At 38.1% G+C, this 22,086-nt stretch overlaps 1 protein-coding gene across 3 annotated transcripts in view; it reads left to right on the top strand.

Moving 5' to 3' along the window:
- MYRIP (myosin VIIA and Rab interacting protein) overlaps nt 1-22,086 on the top strand; it is a 403,539-nt gene that overhangs the window by 354,441 nt on the left and 27,012 nt on the right. For all 3 annotated transcript variants that reach the window (XM_074272194.1, XM_074272195.1, XM_074272193.1), the window contains exon 11: nt 5,651-5,890. In XM_074272194.1, the coding sequence (XP_074128295.1) occupies nt 5,651-5,890 (240 nt within the window). The remainder of the gene's footprint in view (nt 1-5,650; nt 5,891-22,086) is intronic.

The following is a 22,086-nucleotide window of genomic DNA, read 5'->3' as shown; positions in this document are numbered from 1 at the left end:
ACAAAGTTCAGACTTCTTAGTCAGGCCTTTCAGACCTTCCACAGCCTCCCCTGAACCTCACTAGGCGCACTAATATTCTGTTACACGCCCCCCCCCCCCCAGCTCCATATTCCAGCCGAGCTGCTACACTCCAAGGTCGCCTTTTCACGCCGTGAATGTTTCCCCTCCGCCGTCTTGGCTGCTCATACAATAAACTTTAACCGCGGCATAGAACAATGGAGAGAGAAGCTGGTCGGGGGTCGGAGGGCCCGGGTTCAACGCCCACCGCTGACGCTTAGCTGCTGGTGTGGCTTTGTTGTCCCTTAACCTCCATGGTTCTGTTTCCTCACCTGTAAATCAAAGGGTTTGGACTAGATGAGCGGTTCTCAAAATGCTCCAGAGAAGCTCTGAAACAAACGTGAAACGAGCTTTTATTTCTAATTTGGCAAATATCTATAAATATAACTCACAGAAACAAAAATTCTCTGCTCAGATCCCAGTAATTTCTGATAGGATTAAGATACTGAGAACAAAAATTTGAGAACCACCGTGACCTCTGAGATCTCTTTCCATTTCTGGAGCTGAGATGGGATGGTTTACAAATATTCAGTGCTTTTTATGTGCCATGCACCATGTTTAATCTGTTCTCATAGGGAATGTCTTAAACTCCCTGGCGCTTCCATGTCTTCCCGTCCTTCTGGATGCATCTGGAACGCCCCCTCCTCCAGGCAGCTCTCCAGCTATAACACATAAGTGATCCCTTTCTTCTCTAGAAATGTCAATCCAGAAGCCTTTCTATAGGGGCCATTCTGAGAATCACAGAACCAAAGACCTGGAAGGAACATTCGAGGTCTTCTTTTATGAATAAAGAAACAGCGTTGTTATCACTTGCTGCACACGAGACCACAAGTCTGGAAAGGACTTTAGAGGCTATCAAGCCGACCTTCATTTTGCAAATTTGAAATCTGAGGCATGGGGATATTTAGTGATTTGCTTAGTTAGCAAATCTCTCCGAAGCACAAATCCCTGCCCTCTCTTACTGTTCCATGTTCCAAGGTTCAGAGCTGGAAGGAGCCTCCCAGAGATGAGAAAACCGCATCCAGAGAGGTTAATGATTGGGCCAAAGTCACACAGAACCAGAACTGAAACCCAACTTGTCTAATTACACATCCCCACCCTCTCTGTGTCACATTTGCATTGCCCCTCACTGTAGCTCTTCATGAGTTTGTTAATATTGAATTAAATTCAATACAATAAAAAACTGAGTAGGACCCCTAAGAGCAATACACTATATTGGGTAATAAGGATACAAAGATGAAAACAAACTGGTCCCCACCTCCAAAGAGCTCATGTCCACAAATAAGTGAGCAGGGTAGAGAGAGAACTGGCTAGTCCAAGAGCATTAGAAAAGGCTGCACAAAGGAAGTGATACACAGGTGGGTTCTAAGAGAAAGAAGGGAGGAGGAAGTGCATTTCTGGCGGGGGGGCTCATGGAGTTCATGGAGAGGAAAATTTGAATTCTAAGTTGAAAAGAGATAGTAAATTGTTAGAAATGCATCAGGCATGAAGGCAAATAAAGTATAATAAACCTGTAAAGGTATTCTGGGGTTGGGTAGTCAAGACCTATAGTGGTACAGTGGATACATGACAGGAAGACAAATCTTCATGAGTTCAAATACTGTCTCAGACTTACTAACTGTGGGATCCTGGGTAAGTCACTTAATCCCGTTTGTCTCAGCTTCTTCATCTGTAAAATGAGCTAGAGAAGGAAATGACAAATGGCTCCAGTATCTTTGCTTAGAAAACCCCAAAATGGGGCCACACAAAGAGTCAGTCACAGCCAAAATGCCTCAGCAACAATAGATCAGGGACTTAAAATGCCAAGCTAGGAGCTTGTGTCATGAGGAGCCAGGTAAGGTAATACGGTCAGATTGTGCTTTAGAAAGATTAGTATGAGATCTAGAGGATGTGATAAAGAGAGAAGAGTTTGGAAATCTTTGAGCCAGGATTGGAACTCATGTTCTCTACAGATTCAACATTCTTTATACTATATTATCCAACATTTCCTTTACATTTCTTCATCCCATTTTCTCCAGCTATTTGTCTCCATCCATTTATCTTTCATTACTCTTTGTCTATTGGCTCATTCCCTACTGCCTACAAACTTTTTTATGTCTCCCCCATTCTCAAAACCCCTCACTTGATCCATCTATCCCCACTAGCTATCATCCATCTCTCCTCCCTTTCTTTTATGGCTAAGCTCTTATAGAAAGCCATCTATAATCAATGCTTCTACTTTTCCTCTCACTCTCTTCTTAATTCTCTATAGTTTGGCTTGCAGCCTCACCATTCCATGGAAACTGCTCTCTCCAAAGTCACCAATGCTCTTTCAGTGGCCATAATATGTTCATTCAAGGCTATTTATATATCACCTTCCCAGTTGGGCTGAGTTCCTTGAGAGAATTGTTGAAGGGTTTTGCATTAATTGGATCTCCAACACTTAGCATAGTTTCTGGTACATCACCTTAGGTGTTTAATAAATGTTTGCTGCCTGGTTGTTGAAATTGGACATTACAAGACAAAATTTGTGGGGAGGAAGCTTCAGAGAAGGCCGTTAGATATTTTTCAAAGGTTCATTTCTCTTAATTGGAAATGTTGACTCAGTTAAAGAATGGTTCTAAAGGATTACCTATGGGGAAAAACATGGATTACTTTAATAAGACTGGACCATTCCTAGGGTTTTATGTAAATACTCATTAATAAAAACCCTTTTTCTAGGTTCAACCATTTTTTTCGAACTTCATTCAATTATTTTTGCCACTAGATGGTGATAGTGCTTCATTTCTTAGAGATTTCAGAGTCCAGTCCATTACATTGGCTATTCTGTATATCCTGAATTTTTCATTAGCTTCTATCAGGTGAAAAGAGGGTTGTGTTCTGCAGCAGGTCTCAGGTTTCCAATAAAATATTTACACACACACACACACACACACACACGTGTGTGTGTGTGTGTGTGTGTGTGTGTGTATAGGGAGAGACCAAGACAGAGTAAATGTTATGATGGCTATAGATGGCTATAGATATCTGCAGAAGGATTCTCCTCTAGCCGTATGAGGGTTTGCTATGTGCAACTGTTTATGAATAAATATATACACCAACACATGTTGTGAATAAAATTTTGTTGATGTTTAAGTTTATGTTTTATGAATAATTCTAAAGTTCATTAAAAAATCGGTACATGTGCTCATCTGGAGTTCTAAGCTGTAGAAGACTGGGCCATTTGTGTATCCACACATAAAAAGAATGGTGAGTCCATGGAATCAGGGGGCTTAAGGTTGCTTAAGGAGGAGCAAACTAGCTAAAGTCAAAACAAGAGCAAATCAAGCTGCTTCTATTCTCATGAGGATTAGGAGTAAGCCCATAAGTAATCAGCCATTGTACTTATGATCCAGATGAAATAAGGAGATCCCATCTTTTTTTAATTCATTAAAATTAAAATACATTAATTTTTAAAAGAAATGGCACACATGAAAAATGTGAAGTCTTATAAAATGTAACAAAATTTCTTATATTCATATATTCTTATATTCAAACAGTAAATGAAATTTAATTTAATTCCTTTGTTGTTATTATTTGTTGTTCTTATTCAGTTGTTTGAGTCATTTCCAACTCTTTGTGACCCCATTTGGGGTTTCTTAGCAAAGATACTGGGGTAGTTTGACATTTTCTTCTCTAGTTCATTATAAGGATAATAAGGATAACTTATAAGGATAAGGAAACTGAGGCAAACAGGGTTAAATGACTTGCCCAGGATCACACAACTGATAAGTGTCTGAGACTAGATTTGAACTCAGGAAGGTGAGTCTACCTGACTCTAGGCACTCATGTTCTATGTACTGAGATAGGAGCTTACATTTGCGTGATCCTGCAAAGTTTCAAAATACTAGTATATCAATAAATTTCAAATTTTCAAAGTATTAGTATATCAATAAATCCTTAAATGTACATACTCCTCATTACCAGCTCTGTGAATTCTAGCAATTTATCCATAATCATATGTCTTTGAAACCTTTACTTAAGGAATCAAATCAGTCATCACTTAATCTCAACATGGTTAACTGAAACACCAATCAAAAGTGAGCTGTTATCCCACCTTTTAGCCCTACAATAAATTTCACCAAAATCAGTGGCTCCTTCCAAAGTGGTCACGAAATACAAACTGACAAAGAGACAGACGTGAACTGATGAGCAGTCAAGCTAAAATACAGTCCTCCCTCCATCGAGTTAACTCCCTGAGTCTTGTAAATTATTATCCTGTCAGAATCTATATGTCAAAGTCTAGGAGAAATCATGTCAAGCCTGCAGGAAATCAGCGGGGAATTGGAGGTGGGAAATAGGAAGGATCAGGAGGAGGAGAGGGGCTGCTGCTGAATGTACTTGGGAGAAACAGAGCATTGTAGGCTGCTTCATGTTTGCCCAGAGTCTCTTGGGAATCATCCAAAGGTTGTAGAATTTAATCCTGTAGAATATGAGCTGCTTCAGCCAAAGTGATTGATCAGATGTAATTTATTATGTAGGGAAGCTGGATAGCACAATGGATAGGACTGTCAGGAAGTCATGAGTTCAAATCTAACCTCAGACACTTAGTAGCTATCACTTAAATCTGCTTGCCTCAGTTTCCTCATTTTTAAAATGAGCTGGAGAAGGAAATGGCAAATCACTCCAAAATCTTTGCTAAGATATTGCAGTTAGGTAGCACGTGGATAGCGCACCAGCCCTGAAGTCAGGAGGATCTGAGTTCAAATCTGGCCTCAGACACTTAACACTTCCCTAACCCGTGTGACCTTGAGCAAGTCACTTACCCCAATTGCCTCAGGATAAAAGAAAGAAAGAAAACCCCAAATGGAGCCATGGAGAGCTGAATAATTGAATTATTGAAAAATGACTCAATTAGCATTTATTATATACCAGACACTGTACTAGGCATTGCGATTGCAAGAACAAATGTGAAACAATTATTGCCTTCAAGGACCTTACTTTCTAATGGTAGAAACAACAAAAAGATAGATAGATAGATAGATAGATAGATAGATAGATAGATAGATAGATATAGATATAAATAGATAGATATTTAAGTGGGAAATATTTCATTTTTGTCTTGATAACTCTTATATTTAACATGGTGCTTGGAACATCAAAAAGGAAGGAGGGGAAAAAACCACATATTTATTATGTGCCAGGCAATGGGCTAAATGCTTAACAAATATCTGCTCATTTGATCCTCACAGCAACCCTGGGAGATAGCTTCTATTACCATCTCTGTTTTCTAGTTGAGGAAACTGAGGCAGAGAGTAAGTGTGTGGCTCAGGGTCACACAGATACCAAGTTTCTGGACTGGGGTCTCCCTGAGTCTAGGTTCTGTGCTCTATCCACAGAACCATCTCTGGGGACACAGTATGTGTTAAATAAATGTTGGTGGAATTAAGTAGATAAAAGAACTTTGAAGTACTTGTCTCTCTGTACCAAGGAAGAAAGCCTAAAATACAGAAAATATTGCTCAAGAGGAAAGATCCCAAACTATCTGCCCATGAGTGGGAGTTTGTTGGAAACTGCTGTTGACATCCAGGCTGAGACAGGTGTTTCTTTGGTTTCCCATCTTGGTGCCTTTTAGGTTTTCGATGACTTGTCAGAGACTGATATCAGCAGTGAAGATCACCACCATAAAAGCAGGACAAACACCTCGGAGGAGAAGCTGAAATCCAGGTTGTTTGAATTAGCTGCTAAAATGAGTGAGAAGGAAACATCATCAGGTGAGGAACAGGAGTCGGAAGCCAGGACGGAATCAGACCCACAGAAAGAAAATCTGTCCTCTGAAGACAATGGCCAGTGCATCCAGGAGGAGCTGAAGAAGGTGAGTTCTATGGAACCCTGTCTGGGAGCTTGGCCCAGCTTATATATAGGGTAAAATTTAGTATATGTAGAGACCGCAATGAGTGTCTGCTCAAACCAGTAGCCATCCGGCCGTTGGGTCATCTTCTGATTCCTCTGCCTGGACACATCTGGGCAGGTAGAATTGGGTTTACCCATCTGTTTTTAATGAGGCTCTCTTCTGTTTCTCCCTATTGCTTTCAGTCTGGTTTTTAATTGGAAGTTATTGGTTTTATGTAATCCTCCTACCTGTTAAAAATTCGAAGATAAAAACTAAACAAAAAGAAATAACTGAATGAATAATTACCTCCCTTCCCTGTCAATTGTGATAACAAATTCACTATTTAGGAGGAAGTAGTGAGCTCATCTTCCTGAGTTTAAGTCCATCTCAGACACTTACTTTCCTCATCTGTAAAATGGGCTAGAAAAGGAAATGGCAAATGATTCCAGTATCTTTGCCAAGGAAACTCCAGGTGGAGTCATGAAGAGTTGGATATAACTGAAAAACAACCACCACAAAAGTTATACTCAGTTATTCTCAACATTGTTTCATATTAGATTTTTTGATAGAATTAATCTGGATTGATTCATCTAACTGAGTCTGTTTATTCATTGTCATTTGGTCACAAGAATCTTTGGTATTAATGAAAGGGAATAGTATGCGCTAGAGGTGTGAACATAGGGCAAGCCTTACTATAGTCTCCACCCAAAAATACCATGACTTTGAAATGAAAAAATGTTTGTGTGTGTGCATGTGCACAGAGAGAGACAGAGACAGAAAATATAAAAAGATAGAGGGAGAAAAAGAGAGACAGAGGAACAAATAAAGAGACAGAGACAGAGAAACAGATAGACAAAAACAGACATAGCGGCAAGGAAAGAGAGAGAGAGAGAGAGAGAGAGAGAGAGAGAGAGAGAGAGAGAGAGAGAGAGAGTGTGTGTGTGTGTGTGTGTGTGTGTGTGTGTGTGTGTGTGTGTGAGAGAGAGAGAGTGAGTGGGGGGGAGGGAGAGAGACACGGAGGCAGAGAGAACACCAATTATTGGTCACATTCAAGTTTTATACAAATTAAACATAGGCAGTTGTGGGTGGAACAGAGGAGAAAGCAGTCTATATTTAGGCCAGTGTAGTAAAGATTAATAATAATATGAATTTAGGAACTTCACACTTGTCCTTTATCCAAGGTCAGGTAATTATGTGGAGGTGATATCACTAATCACTGATTCTTCCATGCTCTCACTTCCTATATGCTATCCAATCTTAACTGTAATCTGATCAATTGATGGTACCAAAACCTATTCTGTGAGACATCTCAGCAACAACAAAAAAAGATTAGAACTAAGCTCAGTTTAATGCTAGGGGGAAAAAGGTTGCTCCCACACAAGGATGTTTTGAAAAGAAACAAAGCCTATTTTGTGTGCTAACATCAAAAAGAACTTGGTTTTTCTTCTTTTCCAAATGGTCCTTGTGTGGTAGTAAGCATTTAGAAATGGCCTGGATCCTGTGCTGAACAATGAATGGGCTCTGAGGAGACAGGGAAGCTTTTCAGATTCTCCATCAGCTCATTGTCATTCTGAACCTCAAAGCACAGCCTACATTTTCTTTGACCATTCACTGGTCAATGTTGAAACTTGTGTGGAATGAGCCCCATGGTGTAGTGTACCCTGTGTAAATCTAGTTATGAATCAAAAAGTGATCATTGTACCCTGAAGTATGAATATATAGAGACAACCAAAAAATGATGCAGTGGAAAGAATTCTAGATCTGAATCTTACCTCTATACAAAGGCATAGAGATGGGAGATGGAATGTCGTGGGCAAGGAAGCACAAGGAGCCGAGTTTGACTGGACTATAGAATGGGAGGAAAGTAATGTTTAATCAGTCTTTCCTTCAAAGCTTATGAAGTACTTTTCTAAGCAAATATTAGCCTCATCTGCACTTTTAACAAGTCTGTTCTCACCCATGTGGTCATTCCCTCCACTGGTGCTGATTGCCACCTCTCGGTTCCTTCTATCTTGTCCAACTCTTGTCCACTGAGTCCAATACATGTGTTTTTCAAAGTCAAGTTCTCTGTAGTGAGCCTCTAGTTGTCTCTTCCTTGCATGCATCTAATGGAGCCTGTGCATTACATCCTGCAGTCACATTGTAAAAATGACTTACTTCTTTTCCATTCATACCTAGGAGTGAATAGATAAGTTAATGTAAGAAAAAGCCTGATTAAGAATTTACTGTGTACAAAAAGGGATGGCATCCTTTGTCACTGTTCCCATACATCTTCACACATCTAATTGCTTCCATGCAATAATGTTATTCTATGTTATGATTACATTACATTGTCATTTTATATACATTATTGTACATTATATTTTACATATAAACCAGGGTAGCTAAGTGGGATAGAGTGGTGGATCTGGGGTCAGGACAACTCAATCTTCCCGAGTTCAAATCCAGCCTTAGACACTTACTAGGTGTGCAGCTCTGGAGAAATCACTTTATCCTATTTGTCTCAGTTTCCTCATCTATAAAATGAGTCAGAGAAGGAAATGGCACCCCACTCCAGCATCTTTGCCAAGAAAATCTCAAATGGGGGTCACAAAGAGTCAGATATGACTTACAAAACAATTGACCAGCATAATTGGGGGAAATACTGGCTCTAAAGTCAGAGCTCTGAGTGTAGGTTATCCTACGTCAGATACCTTAACCTTCGTGAGCCTCAATTTCCTCACTTAAAAAATGAAAAGATGTGATTAATTCACCTCTGAGGACTTTTGTAGCTCCAGATTTATGATTTTTTCTACATTTACCCCAGCTATTCACATCACTCTTGCCCTGCTGTGTTCCATCAGCCAGATGGTATCACTGAGAGTATACTCATTATGAAAAAATGTTTGTTTTTTTCCCAGTTTTGAGACTAGACTTTCTGAAGGTGAACTTTGTATCACCTTCTCTTTTTTTTTTCTCACATGTTAATAAATACGGATCTAGAAGTCAAGGATAAGAGAAGAGGAAAACTGGATAACGTCAGTGAATAGCTCACTTACTGCTGGGAATAAAAGTGGGACGTCATAGTCATCATGTGTGAAAGCAGATGCCCTCTGAGTGCCAGCCCAGCCCTGCTCCAGGTCAAAAGGCCCAAGTAATCATCTGTCCAGGCTTTCTACTGAGAAGCTTTGGTCAGATAATGTTATTTCCTATGGAAAAGGCACACAAACAATCGTTCCAATATATAGTCAAAAATCATCTCGAGGGGCATTTAATTTTCAGCAGAAATGAATGAAGAAAAAAAGCAAGTTTGAGAGATAGATAATAACTATCAACCATGAGGCTCAGCACACATTAGACCAGCAACACTGCTGAGTGAGAACAAACTAGATTAAAATATAATTGAGAAATATTGAAAAAATAAATAAAAATACAATCTAACATGTTAACATGAGTTTTCTAAGTCAATACATAACCACCCAGGATCCCTATATGTGACAGCTTAGTGTCTTCTCTCTCTTCTCTCTGTTTCTGTCTCTCATTAAAAATACAAATAATAACAATGATTAGCATTTACATAGTTGCTCTGTAAGATTTCCCAACCTCTCTTTCTATATTATTTCATTTGACTCTCACAATAGCCTTTGAGAGAGGCACTACGGGTATTATAGCCCCTGCCTTTTACCAAGGACTACACTAAGGCCCAGAGAAATGGGTTTGACCAATTGTCACAGATGGAATTGGAATTCAGATCTCTCCTGAGACAAGATCCCTCTCCATTATACTATGGTGCCCACCTCTACCTTGAGGCTGTCATGTATAACCTGTAGGGTAGTCAGATACATTTTATTAAGTCTTCTGGATGAATGGATAACACTGGGATACAAATCCAGCTTGGCTGATCTATATTTCCTTGAAGCTTTAAAATATACTCATAATGTTTAATAATATATTGGAAAAAGAAATTCTACCTTCCCTGCAGGATTTTGCTGCAGGTTCTTGGACTACTTCCACAGAGCGAAAAGATGGCAATTATTCTTGATTTTAATATGAGTCTTTCATAAACTAGTTTCTGTAACTATAACTTGCTTCCCTTCTTTCCCTTCTATCTTCCCTGTTTCCTTCCTCTCATCCCTCCCTTATTCCTTCCTTCTTTCCTTTCTCCCTCCTTCTCTCCCTCCTTGCTTCCTTCCCTCCTTCCTTCCTTCCTTGCTTCCCTCCTTCCTTCCTTCCTTCCTTCCTTCCTTCCTTCCTTCCTTCCTTCCTTCCTTCTTTCCTTCCCTCCTTCCTTCTTTCCCTCCCTCCTTCCTTCTTTCCCTCCCTCCTTCCTTCCTTCCTTCCTTCCTTCCTTCCTTCCTTCCTTCCTTCCTTCCTTCCTTCCTTCCTTCCTTCCTTCCTTCCTTCCTTCCTTCCTTCCTTCCTTCCAAGTATAGCATTTATTCACTATACTACCTGATGTCCCAACAGCTCTTTAGGCTCACTCAGCTACCACTCAACCAACCCCATTAAATGAGGCTGTCTTTGCATGTGCAAGAATTGGGGCCACCATTCCTCCTTGCTCTTCCCCCTCTCCCCCCCCTTCCTTGCTGTTTCCAGACTGCCCACTTCTGGCCCGATCTGTGACCGCCGGGGAAAACCACCTGGATCTGAAGCCCCCCTCTCCCTCCACCCCTCCACCCCCCCACCCCCGCTCCGTTAGGTCCTCCCTCTGCGCCCCCTTTAGTCCAGGTGACTTAGCAGTAAGTTGTCCGGTTGTTCCCTAACTTAGATAAGGGAAGATTGAACCAGCTGCTCCTGGGGTCTCTCCCCGCCCAGAGCCCCGCAGAGACGCAGCCAGAGGAGCATCTCCCTCGGGGCGGGGACAGCCGGGAGACCCCCTCGCTTTCGGCTGAGGGCTGCTCTTTGCTCATCCGGGCCGGCGCGCGCTAGCCTCCATCTTCTCCCAGCTGAGCCGAGAAAGGCTGTCATTGGCCGGCCTGTCTCCCCGCAGATGCTGCGGCCCGAGGGCCGGCTGGGGGGGGGGGGGGGGGGGCCCTGCACCGTCCGCCAGCAGCCGTGGCTGCCGAGCGCCAGCTGGGGCTGGGAACACTGCGTCCCGGAGGTTGTCTGAGGGCATCTCTGCTGACTCGCTGCCTAATGATCTCTGAGGCTATAAAAAGGCTTCGGCACCAATGAGACCATGGACAGAGACAACACCCCCGCCCCCCCCCCCAGCTTCCCCCTCAGTCACACCTGCGAAGTCGCTCCCAGGGATGGGGGCGGGGGGGGGGGACGACGAGAACACGGGTCAGGAAAGCTGACTTTAAGTCCCATTTCTGTCCCCAACTACCCACGTGATCTTGGGAAAGTCACCCTCTCTGCAACTCAGCTCCCTCATCTATAAAACTGGGGTAGAGGGGAGAAAGGTTGGACTACTCAATCAATCCAATCAAAGGAAGAAGCGTTCCCTTTATGTACATCACTGAAAGGCAAGAGAATATGCAAAAGAAGGCTGTGGGGAGAAAGGAAAAGAGGAAGGAAGGAAGGAAGGAAGGAAGGAAGGAAGGAAGGAAGGAAGGAAGGAAGGAAGGAAGGAAGGAAGGGAGGGAGGGAGGGAGGGAGGGAGGGAGGGAGAGAAAGAAGGAAGGAAGGAAGAAAAGAAGACTTATCAAATGTCTACCCTGTGCCAGGCATTGTACCAAGCACTCTACAAATGTTATCTCTTTTGATTCTCACAATAACCCTGGGAAGTAGATGTAATTATTGTCCCCATTTTAAAGCTGAAGACACTAAGGCAAAAAGAGACCAAATGACTAGATCAGACTCTTGCAGCTAACAAGTATCTGAGGCTGAATTATTAAAATGACCTTGAGGTCAGGAACTGTCTTGCTTTTGTCCCCAGCATTTAGCAAGTTCCTGACACAAAGTAAGAGCTTACGAAATGTTTTCTATCCATCCATTCATTCTTTTTTCTCTCTCTTCCCCCCCCCTGAGGCTGGGGTTAAGTGACTTATCCAGGGTCACACAGCCAGGAAGTGTTAAGTGTCTGAGAGCAGATTTGAACTCTGGTCCTCCTGAATTCAAGGCTGGTGCTCCATCCACTAGGCCACCTAGCTGCCCCCCCCCATCCCTTCATTCTTAACCATTTCTCAAAACCCATTAATCGGGAAATAGCTGAAGAAGCATTGATGGAATACTACTATGCTAATAGAAATGATGAGCTGAATGATCTTAGGAAAACAGAAAGACTTGCATGAAAAAATGAAGAGCAAAATGAGCAGAACCAAGAGAACATCTCATATACAGTAACAGCAATACTGTTCTTAAAATGACTGAGCAAATAAGTCATTTCAACTATTATAAGTAACCAGATTGACTATAAAGGGCATATTAAGAAACATGTCGTCTGCATACCAAGAAAGAGCTGATCAATAGAAGTGTATGTACAACAATTTTACACATAGATACCTATTTGTGTCTAATGGTAGCCATCTCTAAGGCAGGGTTGGGGACAGGGAAGAACAAAAAAGAAATTTACGTGAAAATTTTATTATATATTTAAAAGACATAATAAATTGCATAGGCAATCATCTCTTATGATTCTACATTATGAAAATGCTTGTTTTATTCCATAAATTAAAACTCTAAAAAGCCAAGTTGCCTGTCTGTCAGCCAACACCTCTTTATGCAGGCAGTGCCATTCCTGTTCTGGGAGGCAGCAGCCATCACACTGTGAAGAATGTGCTCCTTTCTGAAGCAGAAATACATGCCATGGCCACATACAAACAATGGGACAATGGGTAGCCGTTGAATCTTTTGAAGCCGTAGGTTTCTCAACTGTAAAATGAAGAAAGCAATTAGCAGGCTACAAAATGCCATTAAAATGTAACTATATGTAATAGACAAATAATATTTATGGTATTCAATTCAATAAGCATATAGGGATTGCTTACTATATATCAGGTACATTGCTAGGTAATAGGGAAAGAGAGAAAAATAAAAATAATATTTGCCCTCAAGAAGTTTACCTTTTATTAGCAGATACAGAATTTCCACAGAGAATACATCTGTGGATAGGAAAGGGGGCTGGTAACCAAAAGGATTCAGCAAGGTTTCATGGAGTACATAGAATAGAATTTAAATCTTAAAAGATACAAGGATTCTAAAAATTGGGTTTGAAGAGAAAGCATATTTCAGATATGGGGGATTGCTTCTGCGAATGCACTGAAAATGAAGAGTGAATATCAAGTTCAGGCAAGAGCTAGCAACAATTTAACAAGAATATGAAGTTCACAAAGGCCTATAGAACGATATTGGAAAGAGAAAGGCTCATAGTGCTTCAATGGTAGGCTGAGTCATTTATCCTATAAACAATAGGGAGCTGGGAAGCCCAGCCGAGATGGCAGAGAAAAGGCTAGAATTTGCCCAGTCTCTCCCCTAAACTGCTCCAAATTCCTCTAAATAATGACTCTAAACCAATTTTAGAGCATCAGAACACCCAGAAAGATGGAGTGGAACATTTTCCAGCTGAAGGTAATTGAAAGTCTGAGACAGCAGGATGGGAGTCCAGCATGTGGTCCTGCTGCTGGCCACGCCAGCCCCAGCCCAGCTCCGGCCGGACCCAGAGCCCAGGGACCTCTGAATCCTCAGGGATGCTGGAGCCTTCTGGACCTCTCAGCCTGGGGACACCAGGGAGGAATTGGAAGGTCAGCAGAAAGGGTCAGCACAGTTCCAACCCCAGCCGTGTTGCTTTAGCCCACTAGATCTTATAGCCACAGTGGGGCAAGGACTCTCCAAACAGCTCCAGGACAGAAAAGAGAGCTTGGGGTCAGATTCCTAGCTGCACAAAACCCTGAAGCTTGGGACAGGGCATCTTCCACCCTGGAAACAGAGCACCATTTTAACAAAGCTAAAAGCAGAACTGTAGGTGGGGGGAAATAAGCAGAAAATTAAAAAAAAAAGTTTTAACACTGAAAGTTATTATGATGACAAGGAAGATCAAAACAGAGATAATATCAGTCAAAGCTCCTACCCCCAAAGCCTCCAAGAGACATAAGTATTGGGCTCAGGCCATAAAATAGCTCAGAAGGGACTTTGAAAATCAAGTGAGAAAGACAGAGAAAAATTAGGGGCAGAATTGAGAGTGGCACAAAAGGAAATGCAAAAAAAGCTAAAGAGGAGAATGTCTTAAAAAGCAAAATTGGCCAATTGGGAAAGGAGGTACAAAAATTCACTGAGGAAAATAATTCCTTTAAAAATAGAATTGAGAAATAGAAGCTAATGACTTTGTGAGAAATCAAGACACAATAAAATAAAACCAAAAAATGGGAAAAATAGAAAAAAATGTGAAATATCTCATTGGAAAAATAACTGATCTGGAAAATAGATCCAGGAGAGAATTTTAAAATTATTGGTCTACCTATAATTTTAAAAAGAGCCTGGACATCATCTCTCAAGAAATTATCAAGGAAAACTGTCTTAATATTCTAGAATTGGAGGATAAAATAGAAACTGAATTCAAGTCAATCACCTCCTGAAAAAGATCCCAAAATGAAAACTCCCTAACTGGCACTGAATAAATACTTTTTTAATTGTATTGATTATTAAAAAGCTGTAGCGCTAAAAATAAGACTGTAGTTGTGGTGCCCTGGCTATTGGAGCCTTTTGTGTAGGCAATGAAATCACTCTAATGGCTGTCCTGGTGGCAGATGCAGCAGATGTCAGAACTTTAGAAAATCAAACATTAAATTTCACTTCTCAAAAAAGGCCAAAGAGCAAAGTAGAAGGTTAAAAGGTAGATAATATTGGAAAGTGTTTGATATTCAACATCTTCCAACTCTTCTGTCTGGAGGCTGTAGGATGGAGCATTGAACTTCTCCCATCATTTTACTTTATGAAAGGCTCATAACCCTCCAGGTAACTCCATGTTCCATCAGCAGGTCTGCTCAGCTTCGACTCCACAGATTAGCACAGCTCCATTCCATTCTCCCCCATTCAGCCCCTCTTCAGTTTTTTTTAAGCTCCTTGAGAGCAGAAACTCTCTTATTTGTTTCGCCAGCATTAAACACAGTGCCTGTCACATAGTAGATGCTTAATAAATGTTAATTAAATCGAATTGAATTGAAAGGTAAATGTCTCATAGGTCACCATTAATATATTTAATAAAATTAGATTTTTTTCAATTTTTCCTTTTTTCCCCTACTTCCTTTAAATTGCCCACTTTAGTTTCTCCAAGGGAAAATCCATTACCATCTGAACATAATATAAATTAGCTATATTTGGAGCATGTTTATAAGCTTCCACTATCCCACTGAGAGTAACCATTTCACATAAACGGTCTCTCTCCAAATGTCAGGTGAAATAGAGAATGAATTAACCAAATGATTCAGGATCCAATAAGCCTCTTTTCCTAGTTGTTTTGAATATCTACATGAGATTTCTACTTCTCACTCTCTTCCTCTAAGATCTTTGACAAACTCTAGTAAGATACATTGCCCTGCAACAATATTGGTGGAATACTCCTGTATTGGCTTTAGGAGTCAGATTGCCTTGGTTTTACATGTCCTTATAATTTCAATTTCTCCATTAGCATCCATGCCATATCGTTGTACCAGTCAGGAAAGTGGAGAAAGCATCTTGTATCCTGTATCATGGCCTGGGCGCTCCCATCCTCACTGCCAGATACCCTGGGAATTTCTCCATCTAGGCAGCTAAAATGCAACTGAATTCTCCAGAAGTCCCTCAATCCTCAAAGAAGGATTATAGTGAATACAAATGGCCAACAGCTAAACCTGGGTTAGTGAATGGGGAATAAATGCAAGCAGCATAATGGTTAGATGGCTAGACTGGCAGTCAGGAAGACCAGGGTACAAAAACAACCTCTGATACTAAGTGTTTAACAATCGATGAGTCACAACTTCTGTTCTACATAACTCCTACTTTCTACATAAAGTCTGTAAGATGGAGATGATAATGCTCAATTAACACTTATTTTATTAGCACTTAATAGGTGTGGACACTGTGCTAAGTGTTGGCAATGCAAAGAAAAGCAAAAGCAATTCCTGCCCTCAGCTTACATTCTCATGGGGGTGAAAACTATATATTAAAAAATGGATGTGCAGGATACATACAGTTTAAGTGGAAGGTCATTTCAGAAGGAAAAAACTAGAGTGGGGAAAGCTGATCAGAAATGTCCTCTTTATCTTACTGGGTTTTTGTAATACTTAATTGAACTAATATATGAAAAATGCTAAATAAACTATTAAAATACCATATAAAATTAGTTACTAAATTCATGCATATGTCATATACAAATACCTACAAATAACATACTCAGGGCTTGAATTTTTACGTACCACTACATTGGACTCCTAGCCCAGTAGTTCTTAACCTGGGATCATGGACCCCCGAAATGTTAATGCATTGATTTCAGGGGATGATATGTCTAAATGGGATTTTTTAAAGTACATTTTTATTTCCTTACCTTTTAAAAATTGAAACTTAACATTTCCTTCATTTATGAACTAGAAAAATTTATTCTGAGGAGTTCATAAGCTTCATCAGCCTGCCATGATATCAAAAAAAAAAACTATTCTTTTTTCCTCTGTTTAAGAAAATTTGGAAAGGAATAGCCCCAGAGAAATGCCTTCTCTTGTGTAAATGTAAAATTATAGAGGGGTTCCTTCTTAGTTGCAGATAAAACAGTTACAAGTTAGTACTTAAGAGTAAATATCTCCTTTCTTCTGACTGTTGCCCTTTCAGGGTATCACAGATTAGAACTGTCTTTCTAGTTATTCTGAGTTATAACATTTTAGGTTTACAAAGGCTTGTTACAAATATTATCTCATTTGATTCTTACAATGACTTTGGGAGGAAAGAGCTATAATTAACTCCATTTTATAAATGAGGTAGAAAAAGGTTAAGTGGCTTGCCCAGTAAATGACTAGGGTTGGATTTTAACTCGTATCCACCTGACTCCAGGTTCAACTGCTCTATCCACTTCATCACCTAATTGCTCGATAATAGCTAACTCCTGCATAGCACCTCATAGTTACAAGATACAATGCCTACAACATTCCATTTGGGCCTCAATAATCTTATGATATGAAAGAAAAAAACAAAAATAAAGATCATAAAGGTTCAGTGTCTTGCGCATCATGTGCCTAGTTAAGTGGACAGAGTCAGGATTCCAGGAAAGCTTTTCTAACCTAAATTACCATGTTCTATCCATTACCGTTAATGTGCAAGCTGCATTTCAGATACTATATGGATAATGGCTCATATTGGGTTGACTTGGGAGCTCACCCATCATTTGTTTATAACATTGCTTCTACTGGAACATAGATTCTGAATTCTAAAAGTCAAGTTGCCAATACATTATTAGAAAATGGTTTCACCACTAGTAATAATAGCAGTAGGAGTAATTATATAACATGCTAACAAGTGTATTTATATAGCACATTTGGGGTTTTTATAGACATTTATAAACATAAACTATAGACATAGTTATCATTTGATATAATATTCCTATAAGGTAAAATACTATAGGTATCAACATACCCTTTTTACAGGGAAGGAAAATGAAGCTCAAGGTGAATTGTCTGAGAGTTGTTTCATCATCTGTTCTCTAGAATTATAAATTTTTGTTGTTTTGATCATAGTTCTTGAGAGTTTTCAAATTTTTTTGTTTTTACATTGTTGTTTCATAACATTCCTCTGTTTCTACTCACTTCAGTCATCATAAGTTTATATAAGTCCTCAAAATTGTTCTTTTTTATAGTATTGACATTATAACATAAATTGTTTTTCAGGTTCTATTTACTTCAGAAACATGCATCTTGATGTTCATGTACATTTGGGTACCAAAACTTCTTTTCTTGTTTATGTTATCTTTTGCCAAGTTTTTTTTTCTTAAATGATATATTTGCTTATTTCTTGCAGCACAGTAGTAGTCCATTATATCCAAACACTACAAATTATTCAGCCATTCCTTAATTGATGGGTGGTATCACCTCAGTGTCCAATTTTTTTTGACATCACAAAAAGATGGCCTTTTTCTCTTTTTTTATTCTCTTTTGAGTATACTAATAACATAACAGAGTCAAAGGGAATCCACTGTTTAGTAATTTTTGTATGTATAATTCCAAATTGCTTTCCAGAATAGTTGTACCCATTTATGAACCTGTTTTCCTACAGTCTCTCCCACATTAATTATTTTTGTCATCTTTATTAATCTTATTGATGTGAGGTGAAAGTTAAGAATTGGTGTGACTTTCAGTTCTTTAATCAGTAAGAATTTAGAGCATTTTTCCCCACATGGTTAGAAAAAGCCTGAGTTTCTTATCTTGAGAACTACCTGCTTGTATCTTTAGAGTATTTATCTATTGGGGAATTCTTTTTTTCTTTTAAATTTGAATCAGTTCTTACATATTTTAGAAATGAGAACTTTAAAGAGAAGCTTAATGCAATTTTTTCTGTTAATTCCCTTTTAATCTTACCCTTATTAGATTCATTTGTACAAACATAAGCCAAAAATAAACTTTTTTTAAAAAATAATTTATGTAATCAAAATTATATATTTTACCTTCTGTAATCCTCCCTATTCTTTGCTTCATCAGAAACTTTTCTCCAAACCATATAGCTTTTAGGCAATTTGTTTTATGTTTCTCATATTTGTGTATGATTTGACCTTTTATTATCTAGGTTACATACCATTTAGAAGTGATCTTTGATTATGGTGTGAGCCATTGATTTAAATCTAATTTCTTCCTTAGCTCGGTACAACTTTCCCAGCAACTTTTGTTGTTGGGATGATGAAGCTTAGGACTCAAATAGTGAGTCCTAAGCCAAGTAGTTAAGGTCTTTATGTTTATCAAATATAAGGGTGCCAGATACATTTACTTCTGCACGTGGTATGCTTTTCCATCTGGTTCTAGAGGCATTTTTTCCCCGTTGGAATTTATGGCTTAATTCCTTCCTCAGAAATTGGTTTAAATTTTTGGTTTCTTGTTTTGCTGATTTAGGTGTTTTACATTTTTGTAAACATTTATTTCACTAAAATTATTAATTTCATTGGCAGATAGGCAAAATCTGTTTCACTAATCAATCTCTATTTTTTTTTAAATAATACCAACTGGTTTCAATAATTGTTTTATACTATAGTTTGAGATCCAGTACTATAAGGGTTCTTCATTTCTATTTCTTTTTATTGTATTGTTTGAGAGTCTTAACCCATTTTTCTTACATAGTGGTGGTGGTAATGGTTGTTTCTAGTTCTATAAAGTAATCCTTTGGTATAACGTGATAAGTAAATTTAGATGTATCCTCATTTTTATTATTTTGTTTCATTCCACCCATAAGTAATTATTATTTTCCCTATTCTTTGGAGTTAAGCTTCTAGAGTTAGGTTAGTATCTTTATTTCTGAAAGGAATTTTATATAGTTTTATTTATGTAGTTCACATATAGGCAAACTTCTAATTATTTTATCCACTCCATAATAACTTTAAATAGAATTTTTCTTTCTATTTCTTCCTGCTGGGTTTTATTGGTAGTATGTAGAAATGCTGATGATTTTTGAGAATTTATTTTATATCCTGCAGGTTTGATGAAGTTGTTGATTGTTTCAATTAATTTTTAGTTGAAGCTGTAGGATTCCTTAAGTATAACATATGCAAAAAAATGATTACCTTGTTTCTTCTTTACCTATTATTATTCCCTATATTTCTTTTTTATGTCTTATTGTTATTCCCCAAATTTCTAGTAATAGGTTAAATAGAAGTGATGACAGTGGATATCCTTGTTTCACCCTGAATGTGTTAGAAAAGATACTATTTTGTCTTCCTTACTTATAATAGTATGTCTTGGTTTTAGATATTTATTGCTTAGCATTTTAAAGAAAGATTTGCCTATTCTAAGGTTTTTAACAGATGGATATTGGATTTTGTCAAAAACTTAGGCTCTATTGATTAAATCATATGGTTTTATTATTTTGTTATTAATATGGGTAAGTTTATGGGTTTATTTAATTCTAAAGCAACCTTAAATTCTTATTACAAATTCAACTGATCATAGTGTCTAATCTTTGTGAGATACTGTTTTAGTCTCTCTGCTAATATTTTATTTAAATTTTTCATCTATGCAACTAAGGACATTGGTTCATAGTTTTCTTTTTTGTTTATTTTGATTCTCCCTTATGTATCAACACCATATCTATGTCATAGAACACATTTAATAAGATGTTTTCTTTTGTTATTTTTGCAAACAATCATGTAATATTGGACTTTTTTCTTTAAATGATAAAATTCATTCACCGAATCCATCTGGTTCTAGAGGCATTTTTTCCCTGTTGGAATTTATGGCTTAATTCCTTCCTCAGAAATTGGTTTAAAATTTTGGTTTCTTGTTTTGCTGATTTAGATGTTTTACATTTTTGTAAACATTTATTTCACTTAAGTTATTAATTTCATTGGCAGATAGGCAAAATTATTCTGAAAAAATATCTTTTATTTCTTAATTTGCTGTGAATTCCTAATTTCATTTTTGGTACTTGCAATCTGGTTTTTCTTCTTTTTTATGCAATTAAAAAATGACATTCATTTTACTGTTTTTAAAGCTCCTATTTTTATTATTTAATGAATTTTTGTTGGTTTTTAATTTTATTAGTTTCTTCCCTAATTTTCAAGATTTCTATTTTGGTTTTTAATTGGGTTTTTAAATTTGTTAGTTTTTTAATATTTTAGTAGAATTTTAAATTTATTGATCCATTATTTTCTTTTTTCTTTACAAAAACTTTCCCCAAGGAGTACTTTGGGTACTCCCCAAATTAAGGTATTTACTACAACTTGTGTCTCACCCAACAAATCTTTAAAATTAAGTTATTTGGTTGTCTCATTGCTTTTTATACTTTTTAATGGTCCTCTAATATAATTTTATAGCATTATGATTATTTAAAGATATGTATAATATTTCTGCTTTTCTATATTTGTTGTTAGGTTTTTATGTCCCAAGACATGGTTAGTTTTTGTAAGGACACATACAGAAATGCATACATTCTTTTCTATTTTCATTCAATAATTGTTAGGTTCTATAATACTTAATTTTAGGAGTATTAATCTTCAAAATCAGTTATTATTCTGGAGTATCACATACTCCTAAAATATTCTGATCCTTCAGAGAGGGGCCTAATTCAGCTTTCACAAGGGGTTCAAAAGTTCTTGTAATTTCATGATCCCAGTGAACAATTAAATCTCAGAAAAATATAAGATTGGAATAGTTCATGTTTATCTCTTTATCTTTTTATATTACCATCTAGACTTTTCTCAATAGGCCTATTTCCTAACTAGGAATTAATATCTCTTTCCTGAATTTTTATTTGACTGCTCTCCTAGGAAAAGAGAGAGGCTTTAGATGTCTGTTTAAAGCTACAGTTTTTGTCCACAGTGCTACAACAGGTGAGACGGTTTTATTTGCCTTGTGCTTCTGGCTGCTTTGCCCGTCACCAGGTCCCATTGCATCAGTGCATCCAGAGAAACTGTCTGCTTGGCTGGGCGGGTTCAGGGCTCTAAAACTCCAAGGGCTGTGGGTCTCCCAGCTAAGTCTGTGACTGAGCACAGGGATTGGCTGAGGAGCGCTTGGGATGGCCATCTATAAACCACCATTTGAGGATTACAGAAACCCTTCCTCAAATTATCAATAAATTGATATATACAAGGGTGTATGCATATATATGTATACATGCATATATATCACCTGTATATATGCACATATATATGTATGTGTGTGTCATTGAGTTTGTAGGGGTTAGACTTACGAAATCTCTTCCTGTTTATGATTCTCTTTGGGGGGAGCATAAAAAAGAACACTGGATTTGGAGATGAAAGACCTAGTTAGCCATAATACTTCCAAATTCTTGTGTAATCATAAGTATCCTTTCTGAGCCTCATTATTTCTGCATGTAAATCAGGAAATTGATCAGATTATGCTTTCTTTCAGGTCTAATTTCCCTCAAACTCCTGTAACTATATACATATTTATATGTATATACATAGCATATATTAAATATATTTTATATTATATGTATATTTATATAAGCTCAGATACGAATATGTTATGTGTACATGTAAGTACACATGTGAATATTGTCTGTTAGTCTTTATGTTGTCAAATTAAATTGTCTAAATTGGAGGTTTCTTAGTTTATATCCATTTTCACACGCAAACT

This window comes from Sminthopsis crassicaudata, chromosome 5 (assembly GCF_048593235.1).
Source record: "Sminthopsis crassicaudata isolate SCR6 chromosome 5, ASM4859323v1, whole genome shotgun sequence".
NCBI classification, from domain to species: Eukaryota; Metazoa; Chordata; class Mammalia; order Dasyuromorphia; family Dasyuridae; genus Sminthopsis; species Sminthopsis crassicaudata.
The sequence above is the reverse complement of the archived record's forward strand: the minus strand, read 5'-3'. Positions and strand labels throughout refer to the sequence as shown.